Raw genomic sequence first — 19236 nt, 5'->3', positions numbered from 1 at the left:
CGGTCCAGGTTAGCCTCGTCGCTGTGCCGCTGACAACGACTGATGCTTATCTTGATTCGGAAGTTCGATCATGAATGGGACCATGCAGGTACCCCATGTCACTGCCCGTCTGGGATAAGTCTAATTTAAACTATTTTAGCAAAAATTACGGATGAACAACTTGTTTGTGTCGCTTCTCTGTTAGGTCTAAGGGGGTGACTCCCTTACGGAGATTGGTTGGTTCAGTGGTTGGTGATTATGAATTGTCTTCATATTGTTGAATAGTGTTTGGAGGAGACGTATATCTTGCAACTACACTCTCTATTTCAGCCCTGCTTACGCTCATTCGCTACATTTGGTCTTTTTCTCAATACATGATCCTTTCCCATAACTATTGCGAAACCTGATTCTCTGAGGGTTTTTTTGAACCGTAGGCAATTAAGGTATCTGTAGCCAGGGACCCTCGTGGGCCTCATTCAGTCTCAGAATGTAGTACAACCTCCTAGTGTTTTCAACTATAAACTATCGTCTCCGAGTCCTACAAAACTAATCTAACCACAGGCTAGGAGCCCTGCTTTGAAAACCCTTCCACGTTAAAAATGGGTCTACGCGAGCTGTACGCACTTCTCGGCCGAGCCGATGGGCTTGTGGAACTTCCAAGCCGGAAGGCATCCGGTGTGCCAAGACCGCGCAGGTCTTCTCACCGGCACAACGGCTTCTTCGCGACTAAACTATCCCTCAGCCAAAATAGTATAAAATCGGGCGAGCCAATTCCGTCTCAATGAACGACACTCGCCTTGTTTCTTCGTAATCGGCTTGAGACGGTTTCCAACTCAATGTCCACCACCACTCAACCGGCAGCCATGCCGCCTCATTTTCCACAGCAGACACATAAGGCCGGCGGCGGCCAATCTAGTGCCCAAGAGAGTGGTCTACAGGAGACTCTTAATGAGTCTCTACTCGGCCACCTCTCACAGCTGTTCAATAATTATGCCGGCCCAAACGGCAAATGGACGCGAGACCAGACCGGCATCTTCATGCAGCATGTGCAGGCAGAGGACCCCAACGGTGCAGCAGGATACCTCGTCGACAAAGACGAGCTAGACCTTTTCGACTTGATTGAGTACATTTCCTCTCCTTGCGGCAACGTACTAGGGCCGGTAGCTCCGCAGGATCTTTCCTGGCCGCTGAGCAGCTACTTCATCAGCTCGAGCCACAACACCTATCTTATCGGAAACCAGCTCTCGAGCGACTCCAGCACCGATGCCTACAAAGATGTCCTTCTACGAGGGTGTCGGTGTATCGAAATTGATGTGTGGGATGGCCAGCAGTATTACAAACCAGGCTTCAACCCAGACGGGATTGACGAGTCGGGAACACCAGCTGGTCTTGCCACCAATGCTTCACCTCAGAGCATTGGACTCAGAGATCGACTGATTACGAAAGTTGGGCGGTGGGTGATGAACAAGTTTGACCCAGTTGACCCAGAAGGGAGAACCGTCGACGACAGGCTGTCGGATATCATCCAAGCAGAACCGCGGGTCCTCCACGGTTTCACAATGACGAAGGAAGTGCTGTTCCGCGACGTGTGTCGAGTGGTCCGGGACTACGCTTTCGTCACGACAGATCTGCCTCTTATTGTCAGCTTAGAAGTGCACTGCTCACCGCTGCAACAGGGAGCCATGGTTGACATTATGGAAGAGCTGTGGGGAGAGTACCTCTTGCCTGCAATCCAGACGGCCCCCGGCGCCCTTCCGTCGCCCGACCAGCTGCGCAATAAGATCCTAATTAAGGTCAAATACATTCCCGATGACGAAACGGACAACACCGCAGGCACTTCTGAAGAAGACAGCATGTTTGAGGTGACGACGGAAGACAACGAGAGGAAAACGAAAAAGGTCAAGCCGCCCAAGGTCACGTCGAGGTTGAGCCGTTTGGGCATCTATACGCGCGGCATCACCTTCAAGTCCTTTGAGCAGCTCGAAGCGTCGATGCCGAATCACATCTTCTCCCTCTCCGAAAAGGAGGCATTTGCAATCCAGAGACGCATGCCAGAGGCCTTGTTCGCGCACAACAGGGCTTTCCTCATGCGGACATACCCGCACGGCATGCGGGTGGACTCGTCCAACTTCGATCCCGTCAGTTTCTGGCGGGCAGGCGTGCAGGTTGTCGCGCTGAATTGGCAGTCGTGGGACGTGGGCATGATTCTTAACGAAGGCATGTTCGCGGGCTCCAGTGGCTACGTCCTCAAACCGGAGGGCTATCGCCATCACCATGGCGAAGTACGGGGATCCGACGGCGAGGGAGAAAAGGCATATGGGTCGAAAATCACCGGCAAGACACTTGACAGGATTGCAGTCACGGTGTTGGCGGCGCAGAATGTCCCTCTGTTCAGGCGAGATGATGACCCCGCCAAGTTCATACCTTACGTCAAGGTAGGACTCCATACGGAACCAAGCGCGCTGGCAGCCATGGTAAGCGAAAGTGCGGGCGGAGAGCAGGTCACGCAGGTCGGGTATAGTGGCCAGACGGGTAAGGGCAGAGGCACCAGCCCGGACTTTGGCAGCGAAGTTATAGAGTTCCTCAACGTGGAAGGCGTCGTACCTGAGTTGGCATTTCTGTCTTTTGTAGTCATGAATGACGTGATCGGTCCCGATGTCATGACTGCCTGGGCGTGTGTCCGCCTGGACAGGCTGAGGGTCGGATACCGCTTTGTGAGGCTGTTGGACAAGGGAGGCATGCCGACTAGCGGCGTTCTCTTGATCAAGACGGAGGTCAGGGAAGCTGTTAAATCATGATGCTTGAGGATCAAGATACGTCCTTTGTGTTATTGATGGCCGCCTTAACACCGCTGAACACGCCGTATTAATTGAGTTAGGGCTCAAATATGCAACTACTTCTTGTATTTGGGAATCAGGTCTTCTTGGCTACCATGAACAACTACCTAACAAAACGGATCGTCACTATATCAAAAGACTCTAAACCCTAAGAATGATATAACGATCTTACAGATGCTAATTGCTTAGAATTCATAAGTAGTAATAGCAGCCTATATGTTAGCTGGTAATAGAGCGCGGAAAGGGATAGTTCAGGTTTGGGTGTTCTTTCTCGAGGGGCTTCCTCTAAGTAGAACGAAGCCTTTCCAACGAAAGACAATACTGATCCTAACGGAAGGCATTCATTTTACACTTGCCGATTGTCATCCGATAACGGTTGTGTCACGGGCAGGACACTTGACAACACCATCGAGACTGACACAAAACCAGGCTCCAATCAAGTGAGTACGGATACGACCGCAACTCCGAGCGTTATGTCGTTCTCAAAGCGCTGCGGTGTATCAATCCTATGCCGCATTGCATCCTTCTTTCGGGTACTTTTGCATGCCCAACGCTGCAGTTTCGTCTCAGCTCGGAAGCCATGAGAGATTACCAGCCTTTTATCTGTTGTGGTAGGTTCTTCCGACCAGCATCATCCGACCGACCCTAAGCTCTTCAGGTCATCATTGCGCTCGTGCGCCAATGGCCGAGACCTGCGGAAGGTCATCTAGAGCGTGGTCTTCCTGCGGAAAGAAGAAGCCTTGAATTTCTCGGCATAGATAACTCTGGTCAAGCCCTCATTCCGCGCGGCCATCCCGCGTAAGGTGCAAACGTCTCACCCACAAGCGGAAACTTCCCACTCTGGCATGATTTCGAGCTGTTTGCACTAGTGGCCAGCATCTCTTTCTGTCACCCTGGGTTCAGTTTCCCTTGGCTTTGCACCTCTCCTAACAGAACGGAGGTGCTGGATGACAAGAAGCGTGGGCCAGCGGCACGGTTGACGTCGGCGGGCCCGCCAGGTCCGGCTCGGTCAGGCGCCGGCTGCCCACTTCTTCCGCCCATAGTGACGCCGTGCGGCCAAACCAGCTCCGCATATTGAACGCCCAGGTCTATCCTTCGGCTAGGCAGTTACATGGTGCTTCATCAGCATTAGGACAGTGAGAAAGAAAGTCACGTGCTTCATCTTGTGTAACGGACTAGTACTCCCTGAGCCATAAATCGGTTTTCAAGCCTACAGTGAAGCGCTAAAGGAGTATTGTAGTTCAAGTGGGACTAGATCTCAATCGGGCCGGATATGAGTGGGTACTTGAAGACCCGTGTAATACTCTTATTCGCATCTTGCGTAGGCAAATGCGCGTGTTCACTCGTAGCTCGGATATTTCACTCAATGCCTCATAACAATTTTTGGCGAATGCGCGTATTCGTGTCTTGTCTTTGAACGATTAGCATCGATGTTTTAGCCTTTCTCTTAGTTCGCCGAATCATCTTGATGCAGCAGTAATGCCTGATACGAGATGCAGGGATCGCCAACTTATGGGGGAATGCTCACCCATTGTTAGCTAACGTTATCATATTGGTTGCTGGAAACAAAATTTCTGGGGTATTCCGACGGTACAAGATGCCACCCCCTCTCTTTTCTTAAATGATGAATCTCTGGACTATTCCTTTTCTCTTTTGCAATCTTGCATCCTACTCTAATAGCTGTTCTCACATATCGTCCAAAGTTTAATCGCAATGGAGGAATTTGAGTTTTATCACTATTCCCCGTCATTAACGGCGGCCATTATCTTCACAGTTCTTTTCGCTCTGTCGGCAGCGGCTCATCTCTATCAAAGCTTCCGGCTCAAAGCCTGGTTTTTTATTGCCTTCTTCCTTGGCTGTGCATGTAAGTGCGCATTGAGAACTTCCCGACAGCCTAGACCGTCGAATAGGTAGCTGACCGTATGGTTATCAGTCGAAGTTATCGGTTGCATTGGGCGCATTATTTCCGCAAGGCAAAGTACAGAATGGACATTACCGCCATTTATGCTCCAAAGTATCTTCCTGCTACTTGGCCCAACTTTGATGGCTGCTTCTATCTACATGACGTTAGGAAGATTCATTACGTGTCTTGACGCCAACATGTATTCATTGGTGGATGCTGGAATGATCTCTAAAGGATTTGTTATTGCAGATATTATATCAATCTTAGCACAATCCACAGGTGTGTCTTCAAAATCCTAGGTATTGCTTCATGCTAACCGAAAATCTGCTTAGGAGGTGGCATATTAGCTGCTGATAAGTCATTAAATGGACACAAGCTCGGTGAGGCCATTATTATTGCGGGCCTTGCAATTCAAATCTACTTCTTTGCGTTCTTCATCACCCTCCTTCATGTTTTTTACAGTGCGGTCGTGGCCAAACCTACCAAGAAAGCTTTGTCCCTGCGTTTTTCATGGCGACGGTATATCCAGGCGCTTTATGTGGCAAGCAGTCTGATTTTTGTTCGATCAATTTTTCGAATCGCTGAGTATGCACAGGGTTCTGATGGAGAGCTTCAGTCGAGAGAAATTTATATCTATGTTCTTGATATTACCCTGATATTGTTAACTACGGCTATTTTTAATATTTTGCATCCTGGGCAACTGGTTTTAGCTAGCAAAGTGGAGGTTTAGACTTGCAATGTTCCGACTGTCAGAGGAGAAATACATACTAAGCACACCTATGTAGCTGTTTGAAATTGCATCTTCAACATAATAACGCCAACAAGACTTCATCCAGATTCGCCGTATATAGCAGAACAATTGACCGCCCTAGAGCGAGTCTGATGAAGAGCTTTGAGTCGATAAAACTAGATCCTGCTGGAAACATCTACAGGTATAATATATGTATTGAAAGGCCGCCATAAACCAACTTGTAATCGAATTCACATACCAAACGCTATCCCCGAACTTAGTGCAAGATTGGGGCACGGGAATTTATAGTTCCGCCTCCCAGGTCACGATGTGTTGGTGGACGCCGACAAGGGATTTAGCCGAATGGAGTCAGCGGCATTGGCACTCACCGTTTCGAGCCAGTCACGGCGCCCGGGTACACTTCGGCCGGCCAATTTGTGGGGCCCCGTGGGCTCCGGCGGCTTTCGGACAGGGTTCCGGAGGTTACAAGTTTAGCCTAAATAGAGTGAGAGAGTGTTTTGCGTATACTGTGGCTGCTTCTGCTGACGCATGGCCTCCCGCAATTCCGTCGTATTTTCCGACGCTACTCCAAATTAGGAGAGTTCCACGCTGTCGGAGCCGTCAGATGAGATGGGATTTTCGGATCTTGAATAAACGTGAGGAAGATCAGGAAAACAAACCTCATTCAAAGGATAGGAAGAACAGCCGCTTCTAGGCCCAGACGATTGGCAGATATTTTGGATAGTCGGAACTCATCTCAACTGGATCACAACTCTTCGCGCGCTCTTTTCGACACATCATAGGTCCCCCGACTTCGCCATGACTGTCAAAAATATCCCACTCGATGTGGAAGCGTTGATAAGTCAGTTAACGCTCGACGAAAAGATTGAGCTTCTTGCCGGCCAAGGCTCCTTCCGTACAACAGGTCTTCCTCACCGAGGCATTCCGGCGCTCATTGTGAGTTTTGACAGTATTCACGCGTGCATCCAGCTGCTAAATTGAAATAGACCTCAGATGGACCTCATGGTATTCGCGGCCGTCGGTCGTTTCATCGAGTGAGTAGATCGCGCAGCCGCCCGGGAAGCCTTTTCATGCAGGCTACCGGCTCACTGGACAAGACTAAACGGACGTGCCAATTTAGAACCCGAGCCCCATGTTGCCCTCCGCAACTGGTATGGGGGCCACTTTCAACGCTGAACTCCTTCGCAAGGTCGGAAACCTTCTAGGAGAGGAGGCTAGAGCGAGGGGAGTTCATGTGCTTCTTGCACCCACAATCTGCCTCCAACGTTCACCCCTATTTGGCCGAGGATTTGAGGCTTTTGCTGAGGATCCTTATCTCAGCGGCATTCTCGGAGCAGCGTACATCAATGGCGTCCAAGAAAGAGGAGTTGCCACAAGTGTGAAGCACTACGCGGCTCATGATCAATCTGACAACTCCATTGAAGACAATGTCTGCATGACTCAAAGGACCCTTCGCGAACTTCATATGCTCCCTTTCCAGCTGGTCATGCGTGACTCAGACCCCTGGACCTTTATGACATCCTACAATAAGATAAACGGTATCCACGTGAGCGAGGACCCATTGTTGATGAAGGAAATCTTGAGAGAAGAATGGGGCTTCAAAGGGCTGGTAATGAGTGACTGGTTTGGCACATACAGTACCTCAGAAGCAATCAATGCCGGCCTGGACCTAGAGATGCCTGGGCCTGCCCAGTGGAGAGGTAAATGTTTAAGTCTCGCCGTCAACAGCCGCAAGGTTGCGCGGACAACCATTGACGAGAGCGTGAGAAATGTCCTCAATCTGGTCAACAAAGTGACGGACACAAAACCGGAGGGGTACTTTTCTGCTTCAAACACTCCAGAGCAGCAATCTCTGATTCGGAAGTTGGTTGCTGAGAGCATTGTTCTTCTGAAGAATGAGAAGAGAGTCTTGCCTATTAAGAGCTCGGAAAAGAAACGCATTGGTTTGATTGGTGACCACATCAAGAACCCTGCTTTGAGCGGCGGTGGAAGTGCAGAGGTCGAGCCTTACTACTCCGTGACTCCCTACACCGCTATTGTAGAGGAGGTAGGAAAGGAGAATGTCTCGTATTCTCTCGGATGCCACTGTAAGTTGCCGCGACATGAAGATGCTTGCATTGGGCTAACATGTCATGATTCACAGCCTTCAGATTCAGCCCGCTTCTCAAGAACTTGAAGCCTCTGAACGCAGAGGGGTTCGGTTGGTCCGTTGAAGTTTTCGGAGAGAACCCGGAAGTAAACCCTAATGCTGAGGTTCTCTTGTCAGCCACTGCCGAGAAGGAACTGATTGACGTACCCGAGAGTTTCCATGCCACGTTGCCAAAGATGTTCTACGCCAGAGCCCGCGCCATCTACACTCCGGAAACGACTGGCCCCTTCCGCTTCGGTTTCAGTACGTCAGGAAAAGGAAGGGTGAAGATTGATGGTGAAGAAGTCATCGACCTGTGGACCGACCAGCCTGAAAAGACGGGACCTACGCCCTGCTTTAACAGATTGTCCATGGAAAAGTTCTGCGATACCGAACTTACTGAGGGCAAGCCTATCACTATTGAGGTCGTCCAAGTCAACGAGGATCTTTCTGGCGGTGTTGGTACGGCGTTGACTCTTGCCGGCAGAGTCGGTGGTTTCGAGATTATTGACGAGGATCTTGCTATCAGGGAGGCAGCGGAGCTGGCAAAGAACGTTGACATTCCGATCGTTGTCACTGGACTTTCCTCGGACTTTGAGTATGAGGGCGCAGATCGAAAGCATTTGAGACTACCTGGCCGTGTGGACGACTTGATCCAGGCGGTTCTTGCAGCGAATCCCAACGCCGTAAGTACCTTAATTGCTAAGGATGGTCTATTGTTAGGAGGTTTTGCTAAAATCAATCACAGGTTATCGTCACGCAATCAGGTTGCCCTATCGAGATGCCCTGGGAATCTCAAGCGTCCACGTTAGTTCACGCTTGGTTTGGTGGACAGGAGACTGGACATGGCCTCGCAGATGTCCTCTTTGGCAAGGAGAACCCCTCCGGAAGACTATCTCAAACGTTCCCGAGGTCCGTTAAGCACAACCCGGCGTACCTCAACTTCTCAAAAACGGATTACGATATTGTGTACGGCGAGGGCGTTTTCATCGGCCACCGATACTACGAGGTAGTTGACCGCGACCCGCTCTTTTACTTTGGACACGGCCTTTCGTACTCAACCTTTGAGTATTCTCAACTCCAGGTGCCGGCCACGTTCGAGCCGTCTGTCGACCACAAGATTACTATCTCGGTGAATGTGACAAACAAGGGTGCCTATGATGGCGCCGAGGTCATTCAGGTCTACATTCACGATCCAGTCAGCACGGTTCAGCGTCCAGTTCGGGAGCTGAAAGCGTTCGCAAAGGTGTTTTTGGCTGTCAATGAGACGAAGACTGTCCAGCTGGTGCTCGACAAGTACGCGCTCTCGTTCTGGTCGCAGGAGAGGTCAAAGTGGCAAGCGGAGGCTGGAGAATATGTGGCGATTGTGGCAGCCAGTTCAAACCCTCAGAATGAAATCCTAAGAGCTAGCTTCACTTTGCCTAAGACATTCTTCTGGGAAGGTGTTTGAAGGGCATCGTTGGAAGTATAGTACAATGCCTTGAAATGGTTTTGCTTGAATGTTTTCATATTCCTTACGCGGTTTTACTGGCAGTTATAGATTGGTTAGAATGATATCAATCTCTTATAGTCCTTCACCAAAGTCTTTTTTTCGCATGATCCGTCTTATCGCGGGTAGAGAAAGTGTCTGATTACTAACTTTGACATTGAAGGAGACAACTACCGATGACGTGCTTCGCAATCAGCCGACTGCGGAGATGGTTTGTTCTGATAAGGCAGTCGATCGATGCAGATGCGATCTCGACATCTCTCCTCATTTGCGCGTCATTCCCGGCTTGCATAAGCAGATTGTTCAAAGCCTCAACTTGCTTCACTGTGTAATCAAGTCGATAGAAATAGTCCAAAAGAAACGACCCGTTGATGATTCAAGACATTGAAAGCTCGTCGTATTGTAAACAATTATCACACGAACGTTAAGAAATGTCAGCTACTTCGGTTCGTGAGGGTGGGCCTACCCTTAAAGGCCCATTCGACTTTAAGGACTCACCCCTCAGTCGCGCATCTCGCCAACCACTACTTCTCGGCCTTTTTCTCAACCTTCAAGATATCAATATATCCACTCATCCCACAAGCAACAGCTGGACGTTTGATTACAACGTCGACCTCGTTCGTAAAGCCGAGGACCTTGGTTTCGAACTCGCTTTCAGCCGCACCCAATGGCTGCCGAAAGGCGGCTATGACGGCGAGGCCTCTCTCGACGCCTTCGTTGCTCTCGGCGCCATGGCCGGAGTGACCAAATCCATCCTGCTCATCTCCACCATGCATGTGCTATACGGCCCGCTCCATCCGCTACACATCGCAAAGTACGGCGCCACACTGGACCACATCGCCAAAGGGCGCTGGGGCATCAACGTGGTGACAGGCCATCGTGCTGTTGAGCATGAAATGTTTGGATGGCAGCGTATTGAGCATGACAAGCGGTATCAGATGGCTGGGGAGTTGTTCGACGTGGTGAACAGTCTTTGGGGCGAGACGGAGAACCTGTCATACAAGGGTAAGGTGTCACCTTGGCAGCTCGAGAATGCGTGGATCACGCCCAAGCCGCAGTATGGCAGGCCGATCCTCATCAACGCTACCGGCTCGCCCGCCGGCATCGACTTTGCGGCGCAGTACTCTGATTTGATTTTTATCACATCCCCGGGGACGGCAAACATTGAGAGCGCGCTAGAGACATTGCCCGACCACATTGCCACGATCAGAGCTGCGGTTAAGTCCAAGGGCCGGGAGGTCAAGATTCTCATAAACCCCATCATCGTATCGCGTGACACGCCTGAGGAGTCTTGGGCGTACGCTCGCAGCATTGCCGAGGGCACGAAGGTGCAGACGGGAACCAAAAAGTTTGGTACGGCGAACGGGAACTATGACAGTGATGCCCATGCGTGGCGGGGAAGGAAAGGGGTTCAAGGAAAGCAGGGGCTCAACCTCGGAGGAAATATTGAGATCATCGGCTCACCGGAGCAAGTCGTCAAGCAGTTGGAGGCTCTGCATAAAATCGGGATCGATGGGGTCGTCGCGAACTTTTACGATTTTGCACCGGACTTGGAGTACTTTGGCAACAAGATCCTACCTTTGGTTAAAGAAGCTGGTCTGCGAGTTGCCTGATTCTAGCCGTTATTATTGCAGGTTTACTTGTCATCCTACTACATAGACGTGTTAGTGAATAGCAGGTAGATGTGAGCCACATTGTCTGCTCAATTGACGCCGGTGAAAATGATGTTTAATTGCCGACATGAACATACAGCCGCATCTTGACGCATGTAATCCCGTAGAGTAACAGTATACTACTAAGTTCAGTCAGCAATACGTGCCATATGCGAGGAAGTCTCAAGGGAAACCGTGCAAAGTCAGGAATGAGGGTAACCCGGGCAGCAGCACCACCAGCGGCAGCACGGCCTTCCTCGCGCACCCCCGACCGCCGAAACCGCCGCGGTGCGCCAGGGAACGCACATCGTCCCAGATGAGCACCGAATCCGAAATCTTCATGCGCAAGCCCTCGTCGACGTTTTTCTGGCGGCGCGGCAGCCGCATGAGCGACGCGACCATGCTCGCGGGCGGTGACGAGATCGAGCCGGTCCCCGTGTCGGCGTTGCTGCGCACGCCGACGATACCCGTCACCCTGATCACGCCGGCGTCGACGCCCACGGTGGTCCAGATGCCCGTGCTGGAAGTCAGGAGGCCGAGCGATAGCACCGTCAACAGCGCCGACGCGCCGCGGGAGCGGAGGAGCATACGGCTTAGTCTGCGCGGGGACGAGGTCCTGAACCTCGGGGGTGGTTTGAGGCATGATATGAGTGCTCGGAGGCACATGAGCCTGGCGCTGACGGAGAGGGATTCGGACGACGACACTTGCTACTTTGGAGTCGCTGAGGAGGATGTTGAGGCGGAATGCTCCACGCCGCTTAGCCCACCGCCAAAGGGTCAGCAGTTTACGGATAGTCCGTGATGTTGTGGATTCAGTGTATTTACACATTTTCTTTTTCATTCCTCTACGGGATTGAATATCTTGAAATTACATGGCCCTAATTCTCGTGTGACGTGTGACGATAAACGGCCATGATACTAAACTCGATTTCACATAGTCTGGAATATAGTCAGCCTGGGGTAAACGGCTAGCATGTGATACAAAACTCATGGACAGAAATGAGCCCAACAGCGGCCGAACCACCTATTCCGTCGTGGAAGGCCAGCCACTTAGACGGCTCACGGCAAAGGACCAAGCTACCTACACTGGAAACAGCCTTTTTAGGCACAGCTCACCTGCCATTCCTTTCTTTTCAGCTTTCTTCCAAGCCTTTTTCTTTTTGGAACTCTAAACTTTAACCTTCAAGGTACCCTTCCTCGTTGGACAATCTAACTCCGCGGCGCAAGGCAGAAAGCTAAGTTGGATTCAATGCTACATACACCCTTTGTTTAGATGGTTCCTTATGTTTATTCGTACAAGCATACGAATTAACCGAGAACCTGGAGTTCAAAACATTACTATCTCGTGAGAAGACTTTAGGCTTATATGGCTGCTTACGTCAGCCAGCATTGCCACAAAGTGTTGTTCCAAGAAGTTGAACAGCTACAGCCGACAGAAAGCTGATAATATAAGATATGTCAAGTTTTATTCATACAGCATGAAATGTCCGCTTCCCTGAAGCCGAACGCGACGCAGATCGCGAGCATTATGCGTTTTGTTTGTATGATGTGCCCTTCAGACCCCGGCTTAGTCTGGTTCTGGGACCAAACCCACACCCACCAACGGCAAGAAGAGGGTCCGCCTCCACGAACGGGCCGCCCCGGTCGTGCTGGAGATGGTCCAGACTTTTGGTCAGTTCGAGCCAAGTCTTTTGTCAGTGCCGTGATCCGATTCTCTCTGTGATGGAGGGTCGCCTTTCCCACGCCGCACGGGTTCTAGTGATTTTCACGCAGGGTTGGCTTCTCAACACTTATTCTCAAAAAGTTTTCATCAATTTGGGTATCTACCAGATGTGGAGGCAGTAATGCCAATCTGGATGAGAATAGATAAAACCACGCTCAAAGCCGACCTGTTTCATTTATACTAGGTCATTACAATGAAAAGAAACCCAAGTCGATTCCTGTGCCAAATGCCACCCTTTCGGAGAGGGTGCTGTATATATTGTTTGTTTTCCCGTGCCGAAATGCTCCTGACGCGAATCGCTAAACCCATTCCCAGCCAGCCTTTTATATGCAACAGACGGGAGAAATGAAAAGAAAAAGGACACAAACACCATGAGAATCATTGTCTCTACACATTGTGATCCCCGTTGGAGGTGACAGTGCCTTCGCTACTTGTCTTCTTCGTTGTGCTGGCAGTCTTCAGCGCCTCTTTCTCAAGGACAGCCCTCTTGCGGAACTCAAAGACGGTGTTGTGTTTGGTCAAGATGGCATCACGAACGCGGGTGTCGGAACGCGTCATCCACACGGGATACGGCGCCATGCTCGCGGGGAACAGCGGAAGGTTGCGGTTAGACTCCATGAATGCGTAAGGCTCACTCTTCTCAAATGAGGCGATGATGTCAAGCTCCGAGGCAATTTGCTCGCAGTACAACTCGAGAGGCAGATCGTTGACGTCCTCTCCGAAAGGGTTCTCAATTTCACGACCAATGAAGAGAATACCGAGGATGATGTACGCAGCCGCGACGGTGGCGGGGATCGTGATCCACTGAAGCTTACCGACGAGCTGGAAGGGTAGAAGCATGACGTAGACCCAGGTGATCTGACTGATGGCGATGGTGTAAGCGATGGGTAGGGGAGTGGTGAGAACACGTTCAGTGCCTGTCATGATGTCGTTCAGGAGAGCGACGTTGTTGTAGGCAAGGGTCTGCTGCATGGGTACCTTGAGCTGGCCGTCCTCAACGATCTTATCAACGAGGCACGAGATGTGGCTGAGGATTTCGAGAGGCAGGTTGCCGAGGGGGCGGGACGCCTTCTTGATCATTTTGCGAGGGTTACTGGCGGCGAAGGAGACACCGAGATACTCTCCCGTCTCCTTGAAGAAGTTCTTCTTGCGCATGACCATCTTCTCGGGCTCGGCGTGAGTGGCCTCCTGGGCGAAAGTCTGCAGGTGGGCAACGAGGTGCTCGAGGTCCTCATAGCCGGTATAAGGCTCGAAGCGCAGCTTGTGCTTGAGGGCGACCGAGAAGGCGAGAAGCAGGTTCATGCAACCGACCTTGCGCAACAGTGCTTGTCTGGGCTCAATGCCATCGGGGTCGCCGCTGTGAATCCAGAAAACGCGGCCGAGGTTCTGGCAGGCGAGAATGAGCTGGGCCCAGTAGCGACGGCCCTCGGCATAACGTTCATAGGCGGTAGAACTGCGGAAAGACAGACCCATACCGACGACGAAACCCAGAACGGTAAGCAAGACAGAGTCCACGGCCATTGTGGTTCTCTTCATGTGGATAACGGTGATACAGGCAGACCAGAGACACATCCAGAGGAGGGGCACAATCATCTTGGGCAGAATGCTGCCGTGCATCTGCATGAACAGGGGCCATTTGGAGTGCTTGAGGATGTCGCGAGGACCGGTGAAGTAATCGTCAATGTCGATACTCGTGTTCTTGCGACTGAAGGGGTTCGGGGTCATGGGGCCGGTGGGCGACACGGCTTCACGAAGCTCGGTGGCGTCGAAGTCGGTCATTCTGGGCTTGATCTTGACCTCGTCGGGGGGCAGCTGGTTGAGGTTGTTGTCGCTGGCCGGGTTGTGGTTGTTTCCACCGGTTGGCGCGTGGGTAGCGCCGCCGCCGTCTTCACCCATAATGTAAGGTGTATTGCCTGAGTCGTAGACTTGTGTATTGATTACTGGGACGTCGAAGGCCGAGGATGAGAGCTGTGGCATAGCCGTGGGGGAGAGGATAACGGGAGACGAGAAATGGAGAGTGGACGGGAGGACCTCTATAAACAAGGTCCTGCCAGTCGACTGTAGATGGACTAGGCCCTGTCAATCAGCTACGATGACGCGGGAAGGGATGGGCGGTTTAAAGAGCGTATGCAGCTTGGCGTTAGAGTGTTAGGTATACGAGGCGCAGTGGCTGAATGGGGGATAGGAGGTTTAACGGTAGTTGATGTAGGCTGAAGCAAGGAGGGATGTTCCTGGTCTGAAGGGGAAGGAAAGGAATGGTGTTATTACGGGAAGCTGAAATGGTGTGGGAGGTCTGCCGGGGGGGTAGAGGGAAGTGAGGGTGTGGTGGGTGACCAATGGAGGCAAGTGAGTGAGAGAATTAGCTTGTTTGAGAAATATGTGTGAGAGAAAAAGGTGATGCACGTAGAAAGGGGAAACCGTGAGTGAGGAGGAGGAAAAAAAGAAAACGGAAGGAAGAAGAAGTGCTTTTGAGAGGAAGGAGAAGGAGCAAAAAAGCTAAAGAAGGACCCTGCTGTTCGGTTGTTAAACGGGGAGGAGCAGAATAAAGAAAGTAGAATACAATGGAAAAAGGGCCCAGGAAAATATTTCCCTGTCGCGTCTCTCCTTCCGTCCAAGCAGGCAAGCCAGCCCATCTGCTAACAACAACTTTCTACCATTGCGTACTAGGAAGGAACTAGGCCTCTCTACCTTGCCTTCGTGCCTGCCTGCCTGCCTGTCAGCCAGCCCGTGTTGCACTTGCACTGCACACTTACGTCCAGGCTCTCCTGCAAGCCACAAGCTGCACCCCTGAACGCATTTCCATTTTAGTCCAGACGTTCCCGCTGCTGGATCGTCAACTGAGCAAGTGCCCCTGACACTAGGCCAATGAGACCACTTCGTTTCTTCGTCTGTTCCCCCTTCGCCTTCCTGCTCGGATTGACATTCTTTTGGACCACAGCCGGGGAAGGAGCCACTCGGCCAGCCCAGGCAGGAAACCAGTAAGAACCGGTGGAAAGGACCAGGGACCCGCAGATGAAACAGGGGCCATGCGGCTCCACCTAAGTTGCTTCCCCTGCTTTTTTCCATGGGGTCTTTTGGTATTGTATATGATTTTTATTCATTTATTCCATTTAATAGTAATAAAATTTTATGGCACCTGGTATTGAAATTATTGCATTCTCTAAAGGCGGTGACGGATAACTTTCACTCGCCGCTCTGTCATCATCACCATCAGCATCATGCTGCTTATGAGTTGCGGCTGAGGAAATAGCTCCAAAACTGGCCCCTCGTAACAGCAGAAAAAAGAGGCATGCCAAGGGGGCTGTTTCTGTTCGGCTTCTTCACTGCCGTGTAGTTGCATACTGGCGGTTGACAGCAGTCGCGAATCGCCCAAAGCGATACGCAATTCCTATTACGGTGGGCGTAGGAGCCACACTATCAAGGCAGAAGCCATGCACATCACAAAATTAAGCGCTGACTTGCAGCTTACTCCTCCACTTTTGCAGTGGTCTTTGCGACCCAGACAGGGCCATCCGAACCGCCATCGACACGTGGAGGCGCCCAAGTTGATCGCTTGATGCTTGGGATTTTCTTGATTTTTATTTTTCTTTCGTTCTAACAACTTCTCCTTCCCACCTCCCTCTATCCGGATGCACATCCACTGGGGCTCAGAGCAACGCAAAAAATAGCACCTCAGCCTTTCATTGGGACCACACGCCACCTGCTACGTAGTAAAAGTCGGAGCCCCCAAGAACGGGATCGACTGTCAACAGCCAAGCGCGCCAGCATTGTTTACAGGCTTACAGCTCCATTTTTCTCCCCCGGTTTGTGACTGGGATTGATTTGCTGGCCGACTCATGTCTTGGCACGCGCCACAGCACATGTTGGGTCACTCTTGTCATCTTCAGCTTGAGATTGCACAGGTGAATGTGACGCTCTCACATCGATACAGTGTATCACACTGGCGAAATGCACTGCATTTTCTCACGTTCTGGCGTAGCTCACCACCCATAAAACACCCCCTGACACTAACCATGGGTTACCACTTCTCATGGGTCAGGTAAGGAGCGGGCACTGTGGCCCCCCCAAAACACCTCATCACCGTCTGTGAGCCTGTCCTATTTTCCCCCTGATGGCCAACCAGCCCAGGCCCCTGGCTCATCCCCATTCCCAGAGCACTTGTACACGTATCGATCGTATTCCGTGGGCATAGGAGAGAAGATCATTCTCCTTCAGGCCGTTCCCGCTCAATAATGTCCGTAAGATCCCATAGCCCAAGACCTGCGAGTAAAAAAGTGAGGCAGGCGACATTGGCTCATTTCGCCAGCGCAACAGACAACTATCACCGACTGGATCTTGGCGGCATCCTTAATAATCTGAAGCTTGCAGCAGGCTGGCATCCAATGTCTGAAGCTGAGGCGGGTAGTCTCCAACCACAGCACCAATCCGATGTTCAGACGTTCGAGGGAGAAGACACGGTCTCTCTCAAGAGACAAGAAGACCGGGATGACCTCTGTTGCAAGCCTGCCTCATGGGGGTTAGGCGAGTGCGGCTACTAGCGTCTGAGCGGCCGGCAGTTTGGCGGCTTTTGCATCACGACAACAAATATGGGGAGTCGGAAACGACCTCAAGGCATAGAGCACAGCAGCCGGTTGTGTCTCTGTTAGTCTGTCTGTCTGGACACTACACGTGTGTTGACTGGGCACATGTGTAATTAATGCCTGGCCTTCGGGATCGAGGTTTGAAAGGTGGCATTCGAACAGTCCATCAAGCACTGGCATGGATCTGCCTGTCCGTTTGTTTTTCCCTCTCGCATGCCGCCCGTCTCTTTGCCCCTTGATATTCTCATGGTTTCAATGACGCGCTCTTGATGTATCTGCCGTGAAATGTTTCTCCTTGATTCGTGGTGGTGCCAAGAACCCACTTCCCCTGCATTTCAACGTGAAATCTCGCTCTTCCCACTCCAAGTCCCTCCCCCTTCCTAGCGGTATGGAGTACCTCATGCTTTGTACTATGTATTACCGGCAGAAAGGAAGTCGCGGTGAGGGCCTCTCTTCCTCTCCTCTCCTATCTTCCTGCAGCAACTTGGTTGCAAAATAAAGTAGGAGGCGATATGTCACGGGCTGACTCGTGCCGTCGATGCCGGTCATGAAAAAAACAAGCAACGATAAATTGCACTTGCATCTTGCTCCCGACTCTCGTTCCTTCGTACTTGCTCTCTTTTTTCGTTCTTGGGTCCCTGTGGTGGCGAAGCTTCCTTGGCGAAATGGGAAGTAGCTCCACACTTTCCCTTCACAGCTTCACGGTGGAGAAAAAAGAAGGAGACCATGGCCGCTGGTTCCAAATGAGTGGCAGTGGTGGAAGGTGTTCCGTCAAGTGGGGCACTTCCGTGCTACTAGTCTACGTACTACCAGTCAGTATACGTATTTTTTTTTTTGTTCTTCCCCAGCACCCCAGTCGCTGCCGTCAAACGGGGTCTGGCCACTATTTTTTGGTATACACTATTATCCCTCTCGGTTATGAACGGTGTCCGATCCAATCATTTGTGATTACTTTTCTGCCTCAGCCCACCCCCGTTCGGAAAAAAAAGCTTGAACGTTATTTTAATTGGGGCACCGTCGGGCTAGACGTGATCCAGGAGGACCTAGTTTTGTCTTTTTTTTTTGTGGGATGCTCTGACTGCGACGGTCGCTTCCGTCTCCTGCTGTTCCGTTCTCCCAGGGTTCCTGGACTTTACCTCCTCGGCTTGGCCGCTATTGCAATACAACTACTTTGCAGAGTTCTTTTTCGTCCGCTGATTATTACTGTATTTGTGTAGACAGAGTACCATTCTAGGTATGAGCGAAATGTTAGCAGACTTGCCCGTCTTGCAAAACTTTGGATGAGAGTCACAGCCTGTCGCGTTTGGCTAACTAGGGCTGAAATTCAATAACCGTCTCTACTTTGCACCATCTGAATATTAGTCCAGACTTAAATGTTAGCATCCGTGCACTTCATCTCGTTCCTAGCTCCAGAGGCTAGACCAGACCAGACCAGCCTGAACCAGACTACGGATCATCCATCGTTAGGTTCCAGGTTGGTGGTTGGGGCTTTCGAAAAAGCAGGTCTGACACCTCTGCTGCATACGCATAGTCTGCGTATGCAAGTTGCACCCATCAGCCTCGATTGTGGCTCCGTCCATCGTCCAACTTCTATTTTTTTTTTTCGTCCCCTCTTCGCCTCCTTTGAATGATCCGAGGCATGGCCCCGAACGGGGTGCTCCGCTTCGTGACTCCGTCAGATACGAAGGGGCCCAGAATGGAGCAGAGCCCGGCATGTGGGAAAAAAACAAATGAGGGAACCTTTGCGCTTCGACTGGCAGTTGAAAGTGGGCGGACAGCGTCATGAGTAATTTTGGCTGCGCGTGCCGACGAAATTGCAGCTTGTGAAGCATACATAGCCTTCGGATGTCCTTCCGATGGTGGAAACCCCCTGGCCCGAACGGGATGCCGTTTTTGGGGGCCCACTTTACGGAACGCGTGCCGTCCGACTCCCGTGCCTCGGCTTTTTATTCAGCCTTGCCAAGGGAGTTCTTGCCGTTGGAGTTGTTGGAGTTGCTTCGCTGCCGTGATACTTCTTGACGAATAGCCATTGACTACTTGTGCTATATCATAGACTCGACTTATCGTTCTCAAATTGATCACAAGAGACGAAGTTGCAGGAACAATCATTTATTGTTTTGCATGTTCAATGTGGCTCTCCCATGAAGAGTTGTTTCCCTTCCGTAAATGTTATCGAGTATCGTCAACTGCGTCT

The 19236-nt window shown here is 51.2% G+C and overlaps 6 protein-coding genes across 6 annotated transcripts; 5 read left to right on the top strand and 1 right to left on the bottom strand.

Annotated features, from left to right (window-relative positions):
* Nucleotides 1-815: 815 nt before the first annotated feature.
* On the top strand, nucleotides 816-2777 carry CTRU02_204248 (phospholipase c; the record flags this gene model as incomplete). The annotated part of the gene is made up of 1 exon (XM_036728339.1): nucleotides 816-2777. The coding sequence occupies one exon, from the start codon at nucleotides 816-818 to the stop codon at nucleotides 2775-2777; it is 1962 nt and encodes a 653-aa protein (XP_036580048.1).
* Nucleotides 2778-4529: 1752 nt separating this feature from the next.
* CTRU02_204247 (Protein RTA1-like protein 1) lies at nucleotides 4530-5449 on the top strand (the record flags this gene model as incomplete). Its single annotated transcript, XM_036728338.1, has 3 exons — nucleotides 4530-4680; nucleotides 4750-4998; nucleotides 5052-5449. 3 exons carry the CDS (start codon nucleotides 4530-4532, stop codon nucleotides 5447-5449), a joined length of 798 nt encoding a protein of 265 aa, XP_036580047.1.
* Nucleotides 5450-6268: 819 nt separating this feature from the next.
* On the top strand, nucleotides 6269-9048 carry CTRU02_204246 (beta-glucosidase; the record flags this gene model as incomplete). The annotated part of the gene is made up of 5 exons (XM_036728337.1): nucleotides 6269-6406; nucleotides 6457-6504; nucleotides 6591-7557; nucleotides 7614-8284; nucleotides 8347-9048. The coding sequence occupies 5 exons, from the start codon at nucleotides 6269-6271 to the stop codon at nucleotides 9046-9048; spliced, it is 2526 nt and encodes an 841-aa protein (XP_036580046.1).
* A 470-nt stretch (nucleotides 9049-9518) lies between these two features.
* Nucleotides 9519-10700, top strand: CTRU02_204245 (methanesulfonate monooxygenase; the record flags this gene model as incomplete). Its single annotated transcript, XM_036728336.1, has 1 exon — nucleotides 9519-10700. The coding sequence occupies one exon, from the start codon at nucleotides 9519-9521 to the stop codon at nucleotides 10698-10700; it is 1182 nt and encodes a 393-aa protein (XP_036580045.1).
* Nucleotides 10701-11055: 355 nt separating this feature from the next.
* CTRU02_204244 (uncharacterized protein) lies at nucleotides 11056-11541 on the top strand (the record flags this gene model as incomplete). The annotated part of the gene is made up of 1 exon (XM_070204347.1): nucleotides 11056-11541. One exon carries the CDS (start codon nucleotides 11056-11058, stop codon nucleotides 11539-11541), a length of 486 nt encoding a protein of 161 aa, XP_070062110.1.
* Nucleotides 11542-12849: 1308 nt separating this feature from the next.
* On the bottom strand, nucleotides 12850-14439 carry CTRU02_204243 (uncharacterized protein; the record flags this gene model as incomplete). Its single annotated transcript, XM_036728335.1, has 1 exon — nucleotides 12850-14439. The coding sequence occupies one exon, from the start codon at nucleotides 14437-14439 to the stop codon at nucleotides 12850-12852; it is 1590 nt and encodes a 529-aa protein (XP_036580044.1).
* Between the last annotated feature and the right edge of the window lie 4797 nt (nucleotides 14440-19236).

The sequence above is a fragment of the Colletotrichum truncatum genome (genome assembly GCF_014235925.2).
Source record: "Colletotrichum truncatum strain CMES1059 chromosome Unknown Contig_0002, whole genome shotgun sequence".
NCBI classification, from domain to species: Eukaryota; Fungi; Ascomycota; class Sordariomycetes; order Glomerellales; family Glomerellaceae; genus Colletotrichum; species Colletotrichum truncatum.
The sequence above is the reverse complement of the archived record's forward strand: the minus strand, read 5'-3'. Positions and strand labels throughout refer to the sequence as shown.